General features: G+C 45.1%; 1 protein-coding gene across 2 annotated transcripts in view; it reads right to left on the bottom strand.

The window, feature by feature from the left end:
* The window catches only part of CLNK (cytokine dependent hematopoietic cell linker), a 208,208-nt gene that overhangs the window by 31,856 nt on the left and 151,283 nt on the right, over positions 1-25,069 (bottom strand). For both annotated transcript variants that reach the window (XM_039911666.1, XM_039911667.1), the window contains 4 exons: positions 22,176-22,286; positions 18,221-18,248; positions 15,458-15,476; positions 3,335-3,401 (listed from right to left, as the gene is read on the bottom strand). In XM_039911666.1, coding sequence (XP_039767600.1) covers positions 3,335-3,401; positions 15,458-15,476; positions 18,221-18,248; positions 22,176-22,286 — 225 coding nt within the window. The remainder of the gene's footprint in view (positions 1-3,334; positions 3,402-15,457; positions 15,477-18,220; positions 18,249-22,175; positions 22,287-25,069) is intronic.

Below are 25,069 nucleotides of genomic sequence, written 5' to 3'. Positions count from 1 at the left end.
CTTATTGAAGGCGCATCTCCTCCAAGAAGCCTTCCTAGGCTAAGCCCCGCTTTCCTCATCTCCCACTCTCTTTTGCGTCACCCTGATTTGCTCCCTTTGCTCTTCCTACCCGCTCTCCGAGCCCCACAGCATTTATGTACGTATCTGTAATTTTATGTATTTGTAAATGATGTCTGTCTCCCCTTCTGGCGACTGGAAGTTTGTTGTTGGCAGGGAATGTGTGTGTTTATAGTCGTATAGTACTCTCCCAAGCACTTAGTACAGTGCACACAGTAAGCGTGCAATAAATACGATTTAATGAATAAATGAATCCTACTTCCTCCTACGTAGACCATGTGACGGGGATTTTGTCTAAACTGATTATCTTGTATCTACGCCTGTGCTTATTGTAGTGTTCAGTATAGTTTCTGGCACATAGTAAATACCTAACAAATACCAAAAAAGAAAATAATATACTGTATAAGGAGGAAGAAGCCAATGCCGAAGAAAGAGGAAGAAGACCAAGACTAGAATCGCTAATAAGACAATTTCATGGAAGATGAGCAAAGGAAAGCATGAAAGGGAAACTATTATCCAAAAATCTGAAGGAATAATTAAGAAACGGATGTGCTTTTCAGTGAGTGGAAAAACACATCCTTAAACAAGGGTTTCCAGACATCAGGGTTTTCCTGAAAATTGTCTTTTGCCTTAGATCTTCTTATTCATTCTCTCTTTAATGGTCTGTAGACCCCATCAGCTACTTGGGATCTGATTGCCTGAGTCAAGGGATTTTTCTGGCTCGAACTCTTTGGGTTATAACTCCTTTGGGTGAATGGAATATCAGTGTCATCAAAGTAAACACACTGCTATTTCTGGCTCTCGCTATCTTGAATGGGACCTCGAGTGACATTGTGTTTTGTCTATGCAATAGTAGCAAATCACCCAACCACAGATCCGGGCCTGGGACTCCACTGTCCGCCTAAGCCGAACTTCCAAGAGCCCGGGCTTCGGAGTCAGAGGTCATGGGTTCGACTCCCGGCTCTGCCACTTGTCAGCTGTGTGACTGTGGGCGAGTCACTTCACTTCTCTGTGCCTCAGTCACCTCATCTGTAAAATGGGGATTAACTGTGAGCCTCAGGTGGGACAACCTGATGACCCTGTGTCTACCCCAGCGCTTAGAACAGTGCTCTGCACATAGTAAGCGCTTAAATACCAACATTCTTTCTTCTTCTTCATACTATTGCACTCACTAAAACCAGGGTCTTTTTGAAAGTGCAAAAGTGCATAATTTGGTTGAGTGTTTAGCAAAAAGGAAGAATGAAGATTTCGCTAAGCGCCTCTCACATTTTCCTCTCGGTTTTAAAAGAGAAAAATCAAGAGAGGAGAAAATGTCTGTGAAGTGTTTTTAGTTTCAGTACATCGTTTATAAGTATGACAAAAGGGAATAGGCAAAAGGAACAAAAGTTGGGCATTTTGTTTTTAGATTGCAAGTTCCTTGAAGGCAGGGATGATGTCTCTCTCAATTGTCCTCTCCTAAATGTTTAGTACAGTGCTTTTGTGCTGTAGGTTGCCCTTAAATAATATTAATGAATTCTTTGGCCTTATTTTGAAAGAGAAATATAATATTGTAGCCGAAAATGATAGGCCAGATGAAACCCTTCAATAAAACAAAATACTCCACGTAAAGGGACGTGGGAGATTTCCAGGCAAAACAGTGAATTAGTGGCCAGATACACAATGTTTTTGGTTTGATGCTCAAGTGAGTTCTGCCTAACTGGCAACTATTTTAGGCCAGGACAAAATCTTCCACTAATAGAACCACTTTCACCTCCCTGGCCTTGTTTCCTGCCCCTCTTACTACGTTAAAAAAAACACCAAACCAACCCCAAACCCAAACTGTTGAAATCTCTTAATCATTCATTAAGAAGACTAGGAAGAGTGATGAAAACTTCAACGGATATTCTGATTCTTTGATTCTCAGGGTTTAAAACTGGCAACAATATGGAACATTCGATGAGAAACCTGATAATAATACTGTTAGTATCAGTGGTATTCATTAAGTACCTACTGTGTAACAAGCACTGTTGTAAGTGCTAAGGTAGATACAAGTTAATCGGGTCAGACACAGTCCCTGTCCCATATGGGGCTCACAGTCTAAGTAGGAGGGTGAACAGGTATTGAATCCTCATTTTACAGATGAGGAAACTGAGGCATAGAGCAGTTAAATTCGTTCATTCGGTCGTATTTGTTGAGCGCGTTCTGTGTGCAGAGCACTGTACTGAGCGCTTGGAAAATATAATTCAGCAACAGGTAGAGACAATCCCTACCCAACAATGGGCACACAGTCTAGAAGGGGGAGACAGACCATAAAATAAAACAAGTAGACAGGCATTAATAGCATCAACATAGATAAATAGAATTATAGATATATACACATCATTAATAAAATAAATAGAATAATAAATATGTACAAATACAAGCGCTGTGGGGAGGGGAAGGGGGTAGAGCAGAGGGAGGGAGTAGGGGTGATGGGGAGGGGAAGAGGAGCAGGGGAACGGGGGGGCTCAGTCTGAATGCCGAAGGTCACACAGCAGGCAAGTGGCAGAAGCAGGATTAGAACCCAGGTTTTCTGTCTCCTAGGCTCATGCTCTTTCTATTGGCCACACTGCTTCTTCTTGAGGGCAGAGATTGTGTCTATCAATTCTGTGGAATCGTACTCTTCCAAGCGCTTAGTACAGTCCCCTGCACGCAGTAAGCATGCAATAAATACCAGGTTGATTGAATGATTAACGCTAATGCTTCCTCACATAGGACGGAACCGGAACCGGATTGATTTATTCAATGTTATTTATTTCATTCAATAGTATTTATTGAGCGCTTACTACGTGCAGAGCACTGTACTGAGCGCTTGGAATGTATAAGTCGGCAGCTGATAGAGACAGTCCCCGCCCTTTGACGGGTTTACAGTCTATTCGGATTTAGATTTAGAGAAGGAGCGTGACGTAGTGGATAGAGCAGGGGTCTGGGAGGCTGAAAGTCACGAGTTCGAATTGAGGCTCTGCTGTGTGACCTTGGGCGAGTCACTTGTGCCTCAGTCACCTCTTCTGTAAAATGGGGATTGAGAATGTGAGCCCCAGGTGGGACGGGGACCGTGTCCAACTCGATTTGCTTGGATCTACTCCAGCTTACATTAGTATAGTGCCTGGCACATAGTAAGCACTTAAGAAATGCCATATCAACATTATTATCGTTTGGGAAAAGTATATTCTTGGGAAGGCATCTGGCATATCACTATTCCAGACAATATTCTAGATAGAATCAGTGCGGTGAAATGCTGCTATGTCAGTGCTCCTACCTGGGAACGGGGAGATATTTACAGTTCGGTTGTTGAGTTGCGATAGACAATTCCGGTTTCTTTGGATCTGGAAAGTCATAAACATACAGACTTAGTCTTTCTAAATTCAAAAGGTACATCATTAAAATAAAACCGCGATCCTGAAAACCGTCATAATTGGATCCGACTCTAGTACACTGTACTCTCCCAAGCGCTAAGTACAGTGTTTTGCACACAGTGAGTGGTCAATTCATACTACTGATTGATTGATTCAAGAGTTAAGACCTTATTGGCAACATGCATGGATGAGAATCAGAGGTAATAATAAATATCGTAGTGTTTGTGCAGCACTTCCTATGTGCCAAGAACTGGACTAAATGCTGGGGTAGATATAATAATGTTGGTATTTGTTAAGCGCCTACTATGTGCCGAGCACTGTTCTAAGCGCTGGGGGAGATACAGAGTCATCAGCTTGTCCCACGTGAGGCTCACAGTCTTCATCCCCATTTACGGATGACAAGCGGTAGAGTCGGGATTCGAACCCTTGACCTCTGACTCCCAAGCCCGGGCTCTTTCCACCGAGCCGCGCTGCTTGAGATCATCAGGTTGGACACAATCCCTGTCCCGCATGAGGCTTGTAGTCTAAGTAGGAGGGAGAGTAGGTAGTGAATCCCCGTTTTACAGATGAGGAAACGGAGGGATAGGGAAGTTAAGTGACTTGCCTAAGGTCACACAGTAGGCAAGTCGCAGAGAAGCAGCATGGCTTAGTGGACAGAGCATGGGCCTGGCAGTCAGAAGGACCTGGGCTCTAATTCCGTCTCTGCCACATGTTTGCTGTGTGACCTTGGGCAGGTCACTTCATTCATTCATTCATTCAATCATATTTATTGAGCATTTATTGTGTGCAGAGCACTGTACTGAGCGGTTGGAAAGTACAGTTCGCCAACAGATAGAGACAAACCCTCTCCAACAATGGGCTCACAGTCTAGTCTGGGGAGACAGACAACAAAACAAGTAGACAGGCATCACTTTTCTGTGCCTCAGTTACCTCATCTGGAACATGGGAATAAGAGTGTGAGCCCCATGTGGGAACAGGGACTGTGTCCCAACATGATTAACTCCTATCTACCCCAGTGCTTAAAACAGTGCTCGGCACATAGTAAGTGCTTAACAAGTACCATAATTATTAATATTAATCGGTGGCAGAGTCGGGATGAGAACCCAGGACTTCTCAGGTCCCACTAGGCCATGCTGCTTCTCTTGTTCAGTTTTTCCCAGTCCCTAGAAGGTCGGGCCTCAGTGGTCCACTCAAGGGGTCTCCAGGAAGCTTAGAGGCTGAGGTAAGGGAGGGAAGACCTGGACTGAGCCAAGAGTTTCCAAATATGCATTTGAAACAATACCATTTTTTTGTACTCTACTTTTTATTTTCCCAAAGTGCTTTCACATTGATAATCTCCTTTTATTTCTTTTTTCTTTAACCAATCGTATTTATCGAGCACTTACTGTGTGCAGAGCACTGTACTAAGCACTTAGGAAAGTACACTATAACAGTATGACAGAGATGGTAGACGTATCCTGTCCACAATGATTCAGTGGTAATTGTTAAGCGTTTACTATGTGCCGGGCACTGTACTAAGCTCTGGGGTAGATATACGCTAACCAGGTTGGACACAGCCCATGTTCCACATAGGGTTCCCAGTTTGAATCCCCATTTTATAAATGGAGTAATTGAAGCGCAAAGGAGCTAGGTGACCTGACCAAGGTCACACGGCAGAGAAGTGACAGAGCTGGGATTAGGGCTGATTCCCAAGTCCGTTCTCTTTTCAGTAATCTACGTTGCTACTTTTATCCTCACAACATCTTTTCGAGGTGAGGGTTGGCTGATGATGCCATCCCAAATTAGGAAATTGAGGCCCAGAGAGGTTTAGTGACTTGCCCAAGTCACGCAGTAGGACGGGGCAGAGCAGTAAGGGCCAGGTCTCCTGATTCCCAGCCACCTGCTCTATTCTCTAGACTGGACATAGGAGTGGATGGTGATTTGGTGTCCACGCCTGACCTCTGGGAATGTTTCAGGGCTGGGGCACTCAACGCCTAAACCGTTCTCCAGTGCTACACTTTCACATCTGACCTGTTGGGAGCAAGAAGGATTGTTTTTTCGGCACTAATAATGTTGGTATTCGTTAAGCGCTTACTACGTGCGGAGCACTGTTCTAAGCTCCGGGGTAGATACAGGGTCATAGGGTTGTCCCACATGAGGCTCACAGTCTTCGTCCCCATTTGACAGATGAGGTCACTGAGACACAGAGAAGTTAAGTGACTTGCCCAAAGTCACACGGCTGACAAGTGGTAGAGCTGGGATTCGAACCCAAGACGCCGGACTCCCAAGCCCGGGCTCTTTCCACTGAGCCACGCTGCTTCTCCAGCCACGCTGCAATACCCGGGATAAGATGGCTCTGGCTCTTTCCATAGATGTTCTCCTTCCTACGCGGTCCTAGCATGGCATAGTGGACAGAGCACAGGCCTGGGAGTCAGAAGGTCCTGGGTTCTGATTCCAGCCAGAACAGTGCCTGGCACATCGTGAGTGCTTAACAAATACCATCATTTATTTATTTATTTTTATTTTTATTTAGCCTCTGAGCCCCATTAGGGACAGGGACTGTGTCCGATCCATATATACTGTATCTATGCTAGGGTTTAGCACAGTGTTTGGCACACAGGATTATTATTGGCACACAGATATTATCATTGTTTATATTATGGGGCCTCCCTCCCCAGGTGGCTTTTTTCTTCCCCAACCTCCGTCCCTGAAAGTAGGCGAGGATTCTGTCAGGTTGGGACTCAAACCCAGTTTGAACCCCCCATTACTTCACTTCGGTGGTATTTGTACAGTGAGTGCCCAAATACCATCGACTGATCTCCTGGTTACTCTCAAGCGACGGTATTTATTGAGTACTTACTGTGTGCGGAACAAGGGCGGTACTAATGGCAGATAATAATAATAATTATGGTATTTTCTAAGCGCTTACTATGTGCCAGGCACTGTACTAAGTGCCGGGGTGGATGAAAGCAAATCCGGCCGGATGCAGTCTGTGTCCCACACTGGGCTCACGTTTTTCATCCCCATTTTACAGATGAGGTCAATGAGGCACAGAGAAGTGACGTGGCTTGCCCAAGGTCACATAGTAGACAAGTGGCGGAGCCGGCATCAGAACCCGTGACCTTCTGATTCCCAGGCCCGTGCTCTATCCACTACGCCGTGCAGATCAGACGGAGCCACTCTCTCATACGGGCCTCGGAGTCTAAGGGTTAGGGAAGAGGCCCTTAGTAAGAGCTTAACAAATGCCCAAAACAAACAAAAGAAACCCCAGGTATGTTATTCCCATTTATACAGAGGAGAAAACTGAGGCACAGAGAAATTAAGAGACTTGCCCAAGGTCACGTAGCAGGCACGGAGTAGAGCCGGGATTAGAACACAGGTCCTCCGACTGCCAGGCCCGTGCTTTTTCCGCTAGGTCACGTTGCTTCTCAGGATTGAAGCCGAATGCTGCACGATTCAGCGGGCATCCTGGTGTTTCCCTTACTGAGCCTTTTCCCGCCCCTTCCCCGCTTGGGAGAAGCAGCGTGGCTCAGTGGAAAGAGCCCCGGGCTTGGGAGTCAGAGGTCATGGGTTCAAATCCCAGCTCAGCCGCTTGTCAGCTGTGTGACTTGGGGCGAGTCACTTCGCTTCTCTGTGCCTCAGTGACCTCATCTGTAAAATGGGGATTAAGACTGTGAGCCTCACGTGGGACAACCCGATCACCTCGGATATCCTCCCCAGCACGGAGAAGCAGCGTGGCTCAGTGGAAAGAGCACGGGCTTTGGAGGCAGGGCTCACGAGTTCGAATCCCAGCTCTGCCACTTGTCGGCCGTGTGACCGTGGGCAGGTCACTTAACTTCTCTGGGCCTCAGTTCCCTCATCTGTAAAATGGGGATTAAGACTGTGAGCCCCACGTGGGACGACCTGATTCCCCTATGTCTACCCCAGCGCTTAGGACAGTGCTCGGCACATAGTAAGCACTCAACAGATGCCATCGTTATTATTATTATTCTTCCAGAGATCCCTGTGGGGAGGGGCGGGAGGGGCTTGCAACAGTCACCGGGGTCAGGCAGGCTGGTGGTGTTGAAAATGAAGCTCCATGGCCAAAGTACCCCCACCTTCCTCCTCCCACGCTACCGCTCACCCTCCTTCCTTTCCATTCATTCATTCAATAGTATTTATTGAGCGCTTACTATGTGCAGAGCACTGTACTAAGCGCTTGGAATGTACAGTTCGGCAACGGCTAGAGACGCTCCCTGCCCGGTGACGGGCTCCCTGCTGAATCGTGATGGAAAGGAGTAGTAGTAATATGCAGGATCAATAGTTTTTACTGAGCGCTTACTGTGCGCAGAGCACTGTACTAAGCAGTTGGGAGAGTGCAATAATAATAACGTTTATGGCATTTGTTAAGCACTTACTATGTGCCAAGCACTGTGGTGATGATGATATTGCTTACTAGGTGCAGAGCACCGTTCTAAGCGCCGGGGTAGATACAAGGCAATCGGGTTGTCCCACGTGGGGCTCACGATCTTCATCCCCGCTTTACAGACGAGGAAACCGAGGCCCAGAGCAGTCGAGTGGCTTGCCCGAGGTCACCCAGCAGACAGGCGGAGGAGCCGGGATTAGAACCCACGTCCTCTGACTCCCAAACTCGTGTTCTTTTCACTAAGCTACGCCGCTTAGGGTTGGTAAACACGATCCCTGCCCTCAAGGATCTTACAGCCTAGTAGGGGAGGCAGATGTTAAAATAAATTACAGCTAGGGAAATGGGAAAGTATAAGGAGATGTAAATATGCGCTGTGGGGCTGGGGGGGCGGGGGGGTGGGGTGAGTATCAAGCGATCCTTAGCTCATTTAGGATTCAGGGGGGATCTAGAGATTTTAAAAATCCTTCATCATTCTTTCCCTTTGGCACTGATTGGCCACTGTGTGGCATGAGGGAGTTGCGGTAGACTTCAAAGTCTTTCTCTTCGTTGAATTCCCTCTTTAACAATCAGCAGACCTGGCACTCTTACTTAAAAGGGAAGCTTAATTAGTTCCTCCATAATTTATCTCGTAAAGTCCCATCATGATGTAAACGCTCCAAATTTTTCTCTTCTCATGGAGACCCAAGCTCCGAAACTGTATTACGAAAGGGAATGTTCAAAACGTCGTCATTCTTAATCACTGGCCTCCTCTTTACCGCTTAAATGTGGCATATTCAGTGACATCGGCCCCACCTGTGACTTCCCATAGGGGTTCTGGGACTGATCCTTGGCAGGTTCATTCATTCATTCAATAGTATTTATTGAGCGCTTACTATGTGCGGAGCACCGGACTAAGCGCTTGGGATGAACAAGTCGGCAACAGATAGAGACGGTCCCTGCCGTTGGACGGGCTTACGGTCTGATCGGGGGAGTTCGCGGCAGGGGATTCAGGGGGCAGCGTGACCTGGCGGTTAGAGCAGCGTGGCTCAGTGGAAAGGGCATGGGCTTTGGAGTCAGAGGTCATGAGTTCGAATCCCAGCTCCGCCACTTGTCAGCTGTGTGACTGCGGGCAAGTCACTTCACTTCTCTGTGCCTCAGTCATCTCAACTGTAAAATGGGGATTAAGACCGTGAGCCCCACGTGGGACAACCTGATTCTCCTGTGTCTACCCTAGCGCTTAGAACAGTGCTCTGCACAGAGTAAGCGCTTAACAAATACCAACATTATTATTATTATCTCAGGGCCTGGGAGTCAGAAGGACCTGGGTTCTAATTCCATCTCCGCCACCCCTCTGCCGTGCGACCTTGGGCAAGTCGCTTCACTTCTCTGTGCCTCGGTTACCTCATCTGTAAAATGGGGATTAAGACTTTGAGCCCCACGTGGGACAACCTGATTACCTTGTATCTACCCCAGCGATTAGAACAGCGCTTGGCACATGCCATCATTATTAGAATTATTATCTGCAAAATGGGGACGAGGGTGTGAGCCCCATGTGGGACAGGGACTGTGTCTGACCTGATTAACCTGTATCCACCCCAGAGCTTAGAACGATACATGGCACGTAGTAAGCACTTAAATAGTTAAGAGCTAGACTGCAGGCTTGTTATGGACAGCAAATGTGTCTATTTATTGTTGTATTATTGTACTCTCCCAAGTGCTTAATACAATGCTCTGCGCGCAGAAAGCACTGAATTAATACCGTTGAATGAATGAACAAATGCAATAATAATAATGATGGTAGAAGAAAACTCAGAGGGCGATGGGATTCTTGGAACGATCCAGGGGATAACTGGAAGAGACAACAACTCCCTCCCTGGATACTCTGACTCCTGTGAGGCAAGAACTGGATATTAATGCAGGTCAGAGATCACAGGTCTTCATCCCCGGAGGATCCAGCAGGAGTGGGAGAGATCATTCATTCATTCAATATTATTCATTGAGCGCTTACTGTGTGCAGAGCACTGTACTAAGTGCTTGGAATGCACAATTTGGCAGCGTTAGAGACAATTCCTGACCATCGATGGGCTTACAGTCTAATTGGGGGAGACGGATGGACAAAAACAAGACAACTTAATCACAGTAAATAGAATCAAGGGGATGTTTACCTCATTATTAAAATAAATAGGGTAATAAAAATATATATGAATGAGCACAGTGTTGAGGGGAGGGGAAGGGAGAGGGGGAGGAGCAGAGGAAAAGGGTGGAGAGGAGGCTCAGCTGAGGGGAGGTGAAGGGGGAAGGGGGAGCAGAGAGGGAGCAGAGGGAGCAGAGGGAAAAGGGGAAGCTCAGTGTGGGAAGGCCTCTTGGGGGAGGTGAGCTCTCAGTAGGGCCTTGAAGAGGGAAAGAGAGTTAGTTTGGCAGAGGTGAGGAGGGAGGGCATTCCGGGATGTGGACGTGGGACATTAGGACGTAGGCCAGAGGTCGACGGCGGGATAGGCGCGAATGGGGGACGGTGAGGAGGTAAGTGACAGATGAGCGGAGCATTGGGCTGGGCAGTAGAAAGAGAGAAGGGAGGTGAGGTAGGAGGGGGCAAGGGGATGGAGAGCCCTGAAGCCCAGAGTGAAGAGTTTTTGTTTCTTGCAGAGGTTGATAGGCAACCATTGGAGGTTTTTAAGGAGGGGAGTGACATGCCCAGAGTGTTTCTGCAGGAAAATGATCCGGGCAGCGGAATGAAGAATAGACCGGAGTGGGGAGAGACAGGAGGAAGGAAGGTCAGAGAGGAGGCTGACACAATAATCCAGCCGGGATATTATGAGAGCTTGGACCAGTACGATAGCTGATGGATGGAGAGGAAAGGGCGGATCTTGGAGATATTGTAAAAGTGAGACTGGCAGACGTGGGTGACAGAGTGGATGTGTGGGGTGAATGAGAGAGCTGAGTCAAGGATGACACTAAGGTTGCGGGCTTGAGGGATGGGAAGGATGGTCGGACCGTCCACAGTGATAGGGAAGTCAGGAAGAGGTCGGGGCTTGGGAAGGAAGATAAGGAGCTCAGTTTTGGACACGTTGAGTTTTAGGTGGCGGGCGGACGTCCAGGTGGAGACGTCCCGGAGGCAGGAGGAGATAGGAGTCTGAAGAGAGGGGGACAGGATAGGGGAGGAGATGTAGATTTGGGTGTCATCGGCGTAGAGATGATAGTGGAAGCCGTGAGAGCGAATGAGTTCACCGAGGGAGTGACTGTAGATGGAGAACAGAAGAGGGCCGAGAACTGACCCTTGAGGAACCCCTACAGTTAGAGGATGGGAGAGGGAGGAGGAGCCCGCGAAGGAGACCGAGAATAAACGGCCAGAAAGATAAGAGGAGAACCGGGAGAGGACGGAATCCGTGAAGCCAAGGTGAGATAGGTTGTGGAGGAGAAGGGGATGGTCAACAGCGTCAAAGGCAGCTGAGAGGTCGAGGAGGATCAGGATAGAGTAGGAGCCATCGGATTTGGCAAGAAGGAGGTCACGGGTGACCTTTGAGAGAGCAGTCTCGGTAGAGTGGAAGGGACGGAAGCCAGATCGGAGGGGGTCCGGGAGAGAGTTGGAGTTGAAGAATTCAAGGCAGCGAGTGTAGACGACTCGTTCTAGGAGTTTGGAAAGGAAGGGTAGGAGGGAGATAGGGTGATAACTGGAAGGGGAAGGGGGGTCGAAAGAGGGTTTTTTTAGGATGGGGGAGACGTGGGCGTGTTTGAAGGCAGAAGGGAAGAAGCCATTGGAGAGTGAGCGGTTAAAGATAGAAGTTAAGGAGGGGAGGAGGGAAGGGGCGATGGTTTTTATAAGGTGAGCGGGAATGGGGTCCGAGGCGCAGGTGGAGGGGGTGGCACTTGCGAGGAGGGAGGAGATCTCCTCTGAGGATACGGCAGGGAAGGATGGGAAAGCAGGGGAGAGAGTTGGGAGCTGGGGGGATGGAGAAGGGGGACGGGTGACTTTGGGGAGCTCAGACCTGATTGTGTTAATTTTCGTGATGAAGTAGGTGGCCAGATCGTTGGGGGTGACGGATAATATCCCACTTCGACTACCAAATCAACCTCCTCATTGACCTTCCTGCCTCCTCTCTCCTCTCCAGTTCATACATCACTCTGCTTCCCAGATCATTTTTTTAACACACTGTTCAACTCACTTCTGCCCTCTCTTCGAGAACCTTCAGTGGTTGCTCATACACCTCCACATCTATCAGAAACCTTTTACCAGACTGTAAGCTCCTCGGGGGCTGGGATAGTACTCTGTTGTACTGTCCTCTTCTAAGATCTTAGTACAATGCTCTGCCCATCAGTAAAAAATACCCTTGATGATGATGATTTGGTTTAAAGCACTCAATCTGTTCTCCCCCTGCTCCCTTAGTTTGCTTATGTACTACACCCTAATCCATGCATTTAGCTCCTCTAATATTTACCTATTCACTGATCCTCCAGTTCATTTTTCTCACCTTCTATCCCCCGCCCACGTTCTCCCTCTGGCTTGGAATTTCCTCCCCAATTATCTCCAACGGGCTGCCACTCTCCCTATCTTCAGGGAAGAACTGAAAAGCAGCATGGCCTAGTGGAAAGAGCCCAGGCCTGGAAGACAGAGATTCTAATCCCAGCTCCTCCACTTGTCTGCTAAGTGACCTTGGGTAAGTCACTTAACTTCTCCTTGCCTCAGTTCCCTCATCTGCTAAATGGAGATTCAGTGTCTGTTCTCCCTCCTACCTAGATAGTAAGCCTCATGTGGGACCTGATTATTTTGTATCTACCCCATGCTTAGTATGGTGCTTGGCACATTATTATCATCATCATCATCAGTGGTATTTAGTGAGCACTTACTGTGTGCAGAGTAATAATAATAATAATGGCATTTGTTAAGCGCTTACTATGTGCAAAGCACTGTTCTAAGCGCTGGGGAGGATACAAGGTCATCAGGTAGTCCCACATGGGGCTCACGGTCTTCATCCTCATTTTACAGATGGGTAACTGAGGCACAGAGAGAAGTTAAGTGACTTGCCCAAGGTCACATAGCTGACGAGTGGCGGAGCCGGGATTTGAACCCATGACCTCCGCCTCCCCAGCCCGGGCTCTTTCCACTGAGCCACGCTGCTTCTCTAGCCACGCTGCGTACTAAACGCTTGGGAGAGGACAATATAACAGAGTTCAAGGACACGTTCCCCACCCAAAACACTTGACAAATTCCATAACTGTTATTATTAAAGCCCGAACATCACATCTCCCCCAAGAGGCCTTCCCTGACTAAACCCTTCGTTTCCCCACCGTATTCACCCTTCATTCTGCATCGCCTACGCACTTGGATCTGTAGCGCTGAAGCACTTGGATATTTCACCCTCAGCCCCACCTCACTTCTGTAGATATCCATATACTCTGCCGTTTCCCCTATCTGCAATCAAGTTTAATGTCTTTTTTCCCCCTCTGAGATTGAAAGCTCCTTGTGGGCAGCTTTTTTGTTGTACTCTCCCAAGTGCTCAGCGTAATCCTCTGTACCCAGTAAATGCTCAATAAATACCCGTTGATTGATTGGTTGATTGATTATAAGGGTTTACATGATTTAAATATCCTCTCTCTGGAAAATATAGGGATGGAAAAATAGCCTCTCTCTGGAAAATAAATGTAGGGATGGAAGAATTTGGAATTCTTCCGGCCTGGTGATACATCTGAAACATTCAAAGACATCACCACTGTGATTCATCTTTTGGCCACCCAACTGATCAGGAGGCACTATGTCCTAGTAGAAAGAAGATGGGAGTAGGAGTCAAGAGACAAGGGTTTGAATTTTAGCTCTGCCACTGGCCCACTGAGTGACCTTGGGCAAGTCACTTAACCTTTGTGGCCTCAGTGTTTTCATTTGAAAATAATCCATCAGTCATATTGATTGAGTGCTTACTGTGTGCAGAGCACTGTACTAAACTCTTTGGGAAAGTACATTATAACACTAAACAGACAAATTTGCTGACCACAATGAGCTTACAGCCTAGAGGGGGAGAGAGACATTAATATAAATAAATTACAGATAATAATAATAACAATAACGATAACTGTGGTATTTGTTAAGCACTTATTATGTACCAGACACTGTACTAAGTGGATACAAGCAAATTAGGTTAGACAAAGTCCCTGTCCCACATGGGGCCCATAGTATTCTCATTTGACAGATAAGGTAACTGAGGCACAGAAAAGTAAAGTGACTTGACCAAGGTCACACAGCAGACAAGTGGCAGAGCTGGGATTAGAACCCATGACCTTCTGACTCCCAGGCCCCTGCTCTATCCACTACATCATGCTGCTTCCGCAGATGTTTTCTACAGTACTTATGGATAGACATGTACAACAGCACAGATATGTACGTAAGTGCTTAAGGTGATGGAGGGGTGCAAATCCAAATGCAAGCGCGAGGCAGAAGGGAGTGGGAGAAGAGGAAAGGTGGATTTATTCAGGGAAGGCCTCTTGGAGGAGATGGGCCTTCAATAAGGCTTTTGAAGGTGGGGAGAGTAATTGTCCGTTGGATATGAAAAGGGAGGGCGTTACATGCCAGAGGCAAGAAGTGGGTGAGAGATTGGTGGTGAACTAGATGAGATTGAGGTTCTTTCAGTAGTATTTATTGAGCGCTTACTGTGTGCAAAGCACTATACTAAGCACTTGAGATATAATTGGGTAGTTGGCATTCAAGGAGCTCAGCGTGTGGGCTGGGTTGGAGTAGAAGAGCAGTGAGGTAAGAAAAGAGGGAGCAAAGTGATTCAATGCTTGAAAAACCTACGGAGAGGAGCTCTGTTTGATGCAGAGGTAGCTGACAACCACTGGTAGGTTCTTGAGGAGTGGGGAAACATAGACTGAATGTTTCTTCTAGAAAAACGATCCGGGCAGCAGAATGACAGACGGACCGGCCCGAGGGGAGAGACAGGAGGCAGGGAGGTTACCAAGGAAGCCGATACAGAAATCGAGGCCGGATAGAATAAGTGACTGGATTAATGTGGTCACAGTTTGGGTGGAGAAGAACAGATGAATTTTAGTGATGTTGTGAAGGTTGAACCGACAGGATTTAGTGACAGATTGAATATGTGGGTCGAAAGAGAAAGATGGATTGAGGATAATGCCAAGGTTATGGGCTTGTGAGACAGGAAGGATGACGGTGCTGGAATATGATACGTGCTCTCCCTCCTTCTTAGACCGCGATATCCAGGGGCTTCGCCTGATCCGATTGTACTGGATCTACCCCACTGCCCAGTACAGTGCTTGACAGATAGTAAGGCTTAATAAATAGCTAGTAATTATTATCATGAATAATGTTTCAAGGAGTTGGGCTTTCCCCCGTCAAAGGCAGCCGAGAGGTCGAGGAGGATCAGGACGGAATATAGACTTTTGGACTTGACTCTAAGGGAGGTATCGTAGACAGGGATTACGTCCAATCTCATAACCTTGTATATACCCCAGCGCTTAGACCACGGTGAGTGCCGCATACACATAAAAGGAATTGGCTGGATGGTATCTCCCTTACCTGAATGTATTATTTGACTCAACAGCAATTATGATAAAATTGGAGTTACAGGTCCTGAAGCATTAATAATTTAAAGTGTACAGTAGTAACAGCAAATGGCATTCTTTTACGCCTCCATTCTGCAATTCAAATATTGATGCTTACCTTTTTCTCTTCCAAGTGCCTAAATGAAATAAAACAGGATCAATGAGCATTTTTCAATAGCAAAAATAATCCAATATTCTCTTTGTATCTTTCTTCCGTTTGAAGGGTTGAAGAAAATTATATAATTGGCTAGAATGCTATTCTTCCAGTTACTAATTTAGATATTTTTTATAACCATTATCATCTCTGGCAGCTTCTGAATTAGACAAAAATGATTTCAGCATCAGAATCGTAAATTCAGTTGCCTTCCCGAATATTTCCTTTGTAACTTCCGGGACTAAATCCGTTTGCGATATTATCTTGCCCGTACCTTCGAATTTCCAACCGCTGCAGGTCCAATTCTATTTCCCTGTTTCTTTGATGTGTTTGTTCGTCTAAATGTCAGGGCACTGAACGTATTACGGGCTCATTGTACCCAGCGTTTTTATAATTCATTTGGAATTTTAAATTCAGTTAGGACAAAACTCTCCAAGGGGGAAAAGAAATGAATCTTTTCTCTTTCATGTGTTTCATTTCAAGAGTGAAATTATTTTTGTCTGTTAACTCATATTCATCTAGGTTTCAGAGATAATGAGGATTAGACAAGGTGCTTTATATTTCACTAAATGAATGAAGTTTATGAAATCAAGAGGATAGAAGTTAATTAGCAAATGTATAGCCATACAATTAACATTATTATTATTATTACTACTACTACTAACAATGATGGTATTTGTTAAGCAATTATTGTGTGAAAGGCACTATACTAAGCTCTGGGGTGGTTACAAGCAAATTGGGTTGGGCATAGTCCCTGTCCCACATGGCGCTCAAAGTCTTAATCCCCATTTTACAGATAATGTAACTGAGGCCCAGAGAAATGATGTGGTTTACCCAAGATCTCTAATGGTCAATAATAGTAATGATAATGATAATGATGGTATTTGTTAAGCGCTTACTATGCGCCAAGCACTGTTTTAAGCGCTGGGGTAGATACAAGGTAATCAGGTTGTGGTAATGAGGTTGTCCCACATGGGGCTCACAGTCTTAATCCCCATTTTACAGATGAGGTAACTGAGGCACATAGAAGGGAAATGACTTGCCCAGAGTCACACAGCTGATAAGTGGCGGAGCTGGGATTAGAACCCACGACCTCTGACTCCCAAGCCCGGGCTCTTGCCACTCAGCCATGCTGCTTGTCCAATCTCTGGCTAGTCTCTCCCGAGAGAATTTCTTTGAATTTCTTTGGGTGCTCAGTATTCTTGTCCCGGCTATAATGACAGTCTGCTGGCTTGGGAAGCAGCATGGCCTAGTGGAAAGAGCTTGGGTCTAGGAGTCAGAAGGACCTGGGTTCTAAACCCGCCTCCACAACTTGTCTGCTGGGTGACCTTGGGCCAGTCCCTTGACTTCTCTATGTTTCAGTTACCTCATCTGTAAAATAGGGGGATTAAGACTGTGAGCTCCATGTGGGACGTGGACTGTGCCCAATCTGATTATCTTGCGCTAATCAGCATTTACTACAGTGCCTGACACATAGAAAGAGCTTACCAAATACCGTTTAAAAAAAGCCACATTTTTGCCAGTGGAGAGGACAATAATAATAATAATAGTAATGATAATAGTTATGTTACTTGTTAAGCATTTACTGTGTGTCAAGCACTGTTCTAAGCGCTGGGGTAGATACAACTTAATCAGGTTGGACAAAGTCCCTGTCCCACATTGTGCTCACATTCTCAATCCTCATTTTTTACAGTTGAGGAAACTGAGGCACCGAGAAGTTGTGACTTGCCCAAAGTCACACAGCAGACATGCGGCAGAGCCAGGATTAGAACCCAGCTCTTTCCAATTCCCAGGCCCGGGCTCTATCTTTCTAGCCCCAGTTCAAGCAGTAGCCAACGTGGACGAAGGCGAGCCATGCATATGTTTCGCACCCCGGCCCGTCTACTTGCTCACTGTGCTCGCTGCCCCAGTGGAAACACAGCTGACAGGAGCGAGAGAGTGCGGGCGGAACCGTGCGAGCCACTAGCACTAAAATCAACTCCTCTGCACAGGGTCTTGAGCCTTCAGAACCCAGGCGCGTCTGCCATTCCTGATGGGAGACTCCATCGGTCTATCCGTCAATCAATTGAAGATATCTATGGTGCATTTACTGTGTGGAGAGCATTGTGCTAAACACTTGGGAAAGCATAACATAATAGAACATAGGTGATTGCGAGACCCTCGCCCATACAAAACTGGTAGTTTAGGGGGGAGACAGACGTTCAAATCAATTACAGAGGGGGGACCGGTAGAGTACAAGGATATGTAGCTCATCGTGGGCAGGGAATGTGTCTGTTTATTGTTATATTGTACACTCCCAAGTGCTTAGTACAGTGCTCTGCACACATTAAGTGCTCAATAAATGCAATTGAATGGATGAATGAATATACATAAGTGCGTTAGGGCTAGGGTGAGTATAAGAGTGCTTAAGAGGTACAGAGTCAAGTGCATAATCTGTGAAATTTCCTAATGGAATGAACTAGAATCCCTTCCTCTTCTGATGCCTGATTCTCCTCTCCTTTTCTAGATATTACTAATATTGAGAAACACATAAAATTTGGTGTCTATCCTGTGTGTCATCTTCTACGTTTCCTGAAAATCCACAGGCAGGCTATTCAATTTTAATTGGCAGCAGTCTCTCCATTGAGAATAGTACTCCTTTTAAGACAACATTCCCACAGTTTTTAGGGAAAATATGGACTTTTAAGGAACTAGCTTTTATTTTGAGTCTAGAAAAATACTACTTACTCCGCTTAAATCCTTCAAACAGATCGGTCTAGAACAGAGAGAAATATATGGTCATATAAAATATTTCATAAGCTGAAATAATTCTGAGTACTTAAAATTTTTGATTACATTTTCACTGCAGAATTAACAGCCCATGGTCTGGTAAGAAATTTATTATGGCTATATAATACCAAACCTAGGTTTTTCACATAACTTTTTTGAATAAAAGAGTTACGATCCTCTATAAATGGTGGTGACATGAATTAAATTCTCCTCGAAATATATGTTATCTAGGTTCATTTAGGAGATTTTTAATACTTTCAGTGTTTCTCATTACCATTATCCTCACCGTACCACCTTCCCTAGAAAAATCATACTTACCACTAATGCCGCAATTTTAAGATTCCCAGTCCCTACTTCAAGGAAGTAAAAGTATTCTTAAAAATGAAATTTATAAACCATGAATCAGAGGAGTGTAGGAGGATTAAGTCAGGTAGAAGGGGAAAAACAGTAGTAAAGAAGGGATCAATCTAGAACACTTAAAATTCTAGCACCATTCTATAGTATGAAAAAGAGGGCTCCATACTGGAATGTTTACTCTGGTTCTGGTATAATCAAGGTTGTTGGAATAACTTTCATTCAAGGCACCTGGGTTTTATGGCAACTGCTCTGCCTCTTGTATGTTAAAACTCTATCACAGCACTTTATAATGTTGGTATTTGTTAAGCGCTTACTATGTGCAGAGCACTGTTCTAAGCGCTGGGGTAGATACAGGGTAATCAGGTTGTCCCACGTGAGGCTCACAGTTAATCCCCATTTTACAGATGAGGTAACTTTAGAGTATCTATCATGCAAAATCTTGAAAGAAATTAACATATGTCAATTGTTCAACAATTTAGGGTGTCATTTAACTCTCAATTTAAAGAAGACACGTATATGGGGTTGGGTGGGGGAAAGTAGCAGTTGGAACCCCAAATTAGAAGAGTATAGCCAGGGACTACTCCTGCAGAAGTCTTGCTGGTGGTAATTTTTATTTAATGGTATTGTGTCCAACCAGATTATCTTGTATGTACTCCAGCACTTGTGGTGTGCAAAGCACTCTACTGAGCGCTTGGAAGAGTACAATATAACAACAGACAGATACATTCCTGCTCACATTGAGTTCACAGTCTAGAGGACAATGTGTAAGAGTCTCCTATGAATCAACACCTTATCATGGCAGGAGAGTCTGTGTAGGCCTCGAGCTCTGCCACTGAGAGATATTCTCTCGTCAGGGTTACCCATGATGGAAAGCTCTAAGCCAAAGCGTCGGACAAAGTTGATTCACCTGTGCTGGACATCAGCGGCGTGGGAAAGAGTCAAAAGCGGGTGATCAGATGATCAAAATGTTGATCAAAGACAATGGCAGGGAGCCAAAGTTTTTACAGTGTGGAGGCAATGGTAAACCACTTCTGCATTATTTTTTTACCGAAAAAACTCTTTGGATATGCATACCAGGATGACTCCAGATATGGCAGAAGATAGGACATTCTGGAGAAGATATATCCGTGGAGTCTCTATGGATCGGAAATGACTCGACGGCATTTGATGATGTGCCTGGCGCTGGGGTAGATACAAGATAACCTGGTTGGACGCAATCCATGTCCCACATGGGGCTCACGGTGTTAACCCCCATTTTACACAGGAGGTAACTGAGGCACAGAGAAGTGAAGTGACTTGCCCAAGGTCATTCAGCAGACAAATGACAGAGCTGGTCTGAGAACCCAGGTCCTCCTGACTCCTAGGTCCGTTCTCTATCCACTATAGCTTTCCTGAGATGGTAATCGAGGTGGTCATTTTAAAAATGTAAATAAAATTCTAAATAGATATATCAGTTTATATCTATTTAGAATTTTATTTACATTTTTAAAATGACCACCTCGATTAGTAGTAAGTAAGTAAGTACTTTAGAATAGTAAACCACTTCTGGATTTTTACCAAGAAAACTCTCTGGATCCACTACCAGAATGTAGTCACAGAACTTCATATTCTATTATTTAAGCACTATGTCATTCACGTGCATACTTCCTTTCAGTCTTTCTTTTATCTGTAAATTATTTTCGTTGTCTGCCTTCCCTTCTAGATTGCAAGTTCCAAGAGGTCATGGATCATGTCTACTCAATTAAATGCATTCGCCCAAGCACTTAGTACAGTGCTATGCACACAGTAGATTTGTAAACTCCTTGAGAGGAGGGATCATGTGGACCAGCTCTAATGCACTCTTCCAAGTGCTTTAGAAGAGTGCTCGATACATGAAAGTGCTCAGTGCATTGAATTAATTAGTACATTTAATCTTCTTTTTTTTTTTTTTGAGGGAGTCATTGTGTATTTCTCTGGGAGTTGACTTACTTTTACAGCTTGGGAATCTGTTCCTTTCTAAAAGGCCCAGAGTTAGAAATGGAGGCATAAGAATGTGCTTAGGTGCTATTGCTGGCCATCCATTTTAAGTTGCGTCGCTAGCCGTCATTGCTTTCTCCAAATATTGCAGAATGACAGATTGGGTCCCAAATATATAAGTTGCTTGTGGAAAGGGAAACTGTCATTTCTTCGTTTTGAACTTTCCAAGTGCTTACCCCAGGGCATCACACCTGGTGGGTACTCAGTTATTGCTATTAATATTACAGTGCACGTCGAGAATCGCGGGAAGTTAGTATTTTCAGATCATTGTACTGCTTTTCATGGCAGGTGGAGAAGGAGAGATGTGCCTAGGAAAACTAAGGGGAAGGGGGAAAGGAGATGTAATGATCCTCTGGAGATATATTTATATATAATGTAATATATATGAATATATATTTGTGTGTGTATATATATTCTCCTGCTGCAAGTTGTAAAGATCACAGGAATGACTGTATTCTCTAACAGGCTATTCTCTTAAAATTAGCTAATCAGTGTATTTTTTGGATGTCTAATGAGGGCTAGACACTGTACCAAGCTCTCAGGAGAGTACAGCAATGGCACAGAACACAGTCCTTGCCCTACAGGAGCTTACAATTAGATGAGGGAGACAGACAAAACATATTTACAGAGAGTGAAAGCTGGAGGAAGTACAAGGTTAAAACTGGAAGCTCTTAAAAGTATTTGCTATAAACTCCCAAACAGCTCTTTCTTCCTCAAAGGGGTGGTTTTGCTTGAAATTAATTATTAAACACCGAAAGTGGAGAGTGCCATAGTAGGGTGTGTTATCTTATCATCTGAAGACAATTCCCTGGCCTGTAATAACCTCTAAGGATGCCGCGGTAGAATCCTCCTTAGTGTACATTCATGAGGACGACAGAAACATAATTCTACAAATATCTGGCCCATGAGAAATGCTTATTCTCGGTATCCAGATTCTTAGACTGTGAGCCCCTTGGGGGCCAGGGATGCTCACCTCTGTATAATTTCCCAGTACTCAGTATGGTGCTCAACATAAAATAAACATCTAATAAATACTATTAATTCAACTACCTCCTCTTGCTTCTAACTTGCAATTTGAGAAAGTCAAGTTTCAAAGCAGTGAGAAAGGGTCACTAATCTTTCACTGGAGCCAAAAGAAGGGATTTAAAAAAAAAAAATAATCTAACTCTGCTGGAAAAATGTTTCTATTCTGGCTGGTTGAATTTTATGATTACAGAACTCTGACACACATTCTTCAAGTTTTGGAAGCAGCCATCTATCATGTACACTTGATATTAGGGGTCTGGATTTTCAATATTTATTTGTCAAAAAGGCGATGGCAATTTTTGACAAATGTGTTCTCGCTAAATGTTTTCTTCCTTCAGAGTTAGTGATTGGTAACATAAGAACTGTCAGAGCCAGGCAAAAAAAACAAAAAACAACCGCAGTTATTTTCGGTTTTTAAATATAATCTCTTTATAAATTCTAGGCACTTTTTAGTGTTGAAAGGAAACGAACGTCCCATGGTGTCTTCGCAAATGAGCAGAAGAGGTTGTGTTACCTTGTCCCCTTTCCTCTTTCGGGGTTGATATGCCTCTGGTGGAGGTTCAGGCTGCCTTGCCCTGTGTCAGGAGGAAGGGATTGGTATTTCTTCGGTTGTGGATTGGGTGACCTGTGGACATGGAGGTCATATGAAACTTAGTAGGTTGTAACTGACTCAAGAAAACAATACTCTGTCAGGTACTAGACCGTTAAACTGTAAGCACCTTAAGATCAGGGGTTTGAGCTCCCTTCAGGGTCTAGAAAAATGTTCTCAGCACAAAGACTGTACAAAGTGAATTGTACTGCGCAGTATGCGGTTCGACACTCTGGTTTTAACATTCTATACTTTTCATTTATAGGTGCTTCAAACCAATTTTACAGCCATGTCTAAAAGGAACTGCTGAGAAGCAGCGTGGCTTAGTGGAAAGAGCACGGGCTTGGGAGTCAGAGGTCGTGGGTTCTAATTCTGACTCCTCCATTTGTCAGCTTTGTGACTTTGGGCAAGTCACTTCACTTCTCTGTGTCTCAGTTTCCTCATCTATAAAATGGGGATTAAATCTGTGAGCCCCACGTGGGACAACCTGATTACCTTATATCTATCCCAGTACTTACAACAGTGCTTGGCACATAGTAAGCGCTTAACAAATACAGTTATTATTATTAACAGAGGCTGGGAGTTAGGAGACACTCTGCCCTTGGCCTGCTGTGTGACTTTAAGTCGCTTAACTTTTCTGGGCTCAGTTTCCTCCTCTGTAAAATGGGGATGAGAGCCCAGCTTTCTGGCCCTCTTTCGCTTTAAGCTCAGTGGAGGGAGGGAATGTGCTCAATATGATTATGGTAACAACAATAATTATAATAATAATGGTACTTAAGCACTTACTATGGACCAAGCGCTGTTCTAAGCACTGGGGTAGATACAAGTTAATCAGTTTGGCCACAGTCCTTGTCCCACACTCGACTCACAATCTTAATTCCCATTTTTTTACAGTTGAGGTAGCTGAGGCATGGAGAAGTTAAGTGACTTTCCCAAAGTCACACAGCAGACAGAGGTGGAGGCAGAATTAGAATCCAGGTCCTTCTGACTCCCAGGCCAGCGCTCTACTGACTAAGCCTCGCTTCTTCTTGTATCTACTGGCTGCCGTGGATAAGTGCTTAACAAATGTAGTCGTTCCGGAGGTGGTGGGCGTCAGCTAAGGCCATCCCTATTTTACAGATAATGAAATTGAGAAAACCGAGAGTTCAAGTGACTTGTTTCAGGGCACCCAGTGGGTCAGTGGAGGAGCTTGTCTTTGTCAAGACTTTTTGCAGCCCTCTCTTGATCTCTTGCCACCTAGAATATGATGTCTAGTGGCTAAAATACTAGTCAGAATTTTCACGGGAATTAAAATGCAAGCGGCATCTAGTAAAGCGGTCAGAGACTTGGCACTGAAGTTCATTGAATACATTAATTTTTCAGTTTTGGATGAAGCTTCATCAGGGTATATCGGGCCAATAGTTCAGACAGTAGCTGCGTCTACAGCAAATCCCTGCAGTTGCTGGGTCTTCACCAGATGGGTGTTAAGCAGCGTGGCTTAGTGGATAGAGCATGGGCCTGCGAGTCAGAAGGACCTGGGTTCTAATTCCGGCTCCACCACAAGTTTGCTGTGTGACCTTAAGCAAGTCATTTAACTTCTGTGGCCTTAGTTACCTCATCTGTAAAATGGAGATTAAGACTGTGATCCCCGTGTACGACAGGGACTGTGTCCAACCTGATTAACTTGTATCTACCCCAGTGCTTAGAACAATGCTTGGCACATAGTAAGCGTTTAACAAGTGCCATTACTATTATTATTATTACCGTTATTCTTATTTCACTTGGGAATTCCATTCCTTGGGCTGTGATTCCCTGCCTAGAAGTGCTTACCATGAAGCCTGACATCATTTAAGTCATGGAATTGATTGAGCATCTATTGTGTACTAAGTGCATAGGAAAATTCAATATTTAAAAGACATGAGCCTTACCCTCAGGAAGCTTGCAGTCTAGTAGATATTTAAGCCCAGTCACTGAGCACATTGGATGGGATGAGTAGAATCACTTCTGTCATATGGGCGACACTCGTTCAAATTTCCCCCCAAATGACTAAATCCCTCTAGACTGAAAGCTCCCTATAGACTGTAAGCTCGCTGTGGGCAGGGATCGTGTCTACAAGCTCCTTAATATGGTGCTCTCCCAAGCGCTTCGTGCTTAGTACAGTGCTCTGCACACAGTAAGTGCTCAGTAAATATGATCGAATGATTGACTGAAATCCCCGAGACCCGGAGGACGTTTTAAGCCCATTATCTAGCTGTTGGAAGTTTGCTATGGAGAAGCGCCCGGGGAACTGGAAAACCTCTCATCCTTTCCAGCCCACCCTTAGCTCTCTAATCTATCTGGTTGTGAAGACGTTGCTATACTATGAACTCGTTGTGGGCAAGGATGGAGCCTGCCAACTCTATTACATTCTACCAAGTGCTTAGTCCAAGGTAAGCGCTCAGTAAACACTATTAATTGATTGACTCCACCTTTCCTATTTGGGAGGGTTCTAGTAGTTGTCGATCAAACAATCAGGGGTATTTCTTGAGTGGTTACTCTGTGTGAAGAGCACTAAGCACTTGGGAGCTTAGCATCTAGTGGGGGAGACCAACACTGAAGGGAAATATACGTAGGGGAAGCAACCCGTACTTAGATTTAAATGTGCGTCGGTGTTACTGATGGAGATTGCGTATCCAAGTGCTTCGGTGACAGTAATAATGTTAATAATGTTGGCATTTGTTAAGCGCTGACTATAATAATAATGCTGGTATTTGTTAAGGGCTTACTATGTGCAGAGCACTGTTCTAAGCGCTGGGGTAGACACAGGGGAATCAGGTTGTCCCACGTGGGGCTCACAGTCT

The sequence above is a fragment of the Ornithorhynchus anatinus genome, chromosome 4, assembly GCF_004115215.2.
Source record: "Ornithorhynchus anatinus isolate Pmale09 chromosome 4, mOrnAna1.pri.v4, whole genome shotgun sequence".
NCBI classification, from domain to species: Eukaryota; Metazoa; Chordata; class Mammalia; order Monotremata; family Ornithorhynchidae; genus Ornithorhynchus; species Ornithorhynchus anatinus.
Note: the sequence above shows the minus strand (reverse complement) of the source record. Positions and strands in the feature narration are given on the sequence as shown.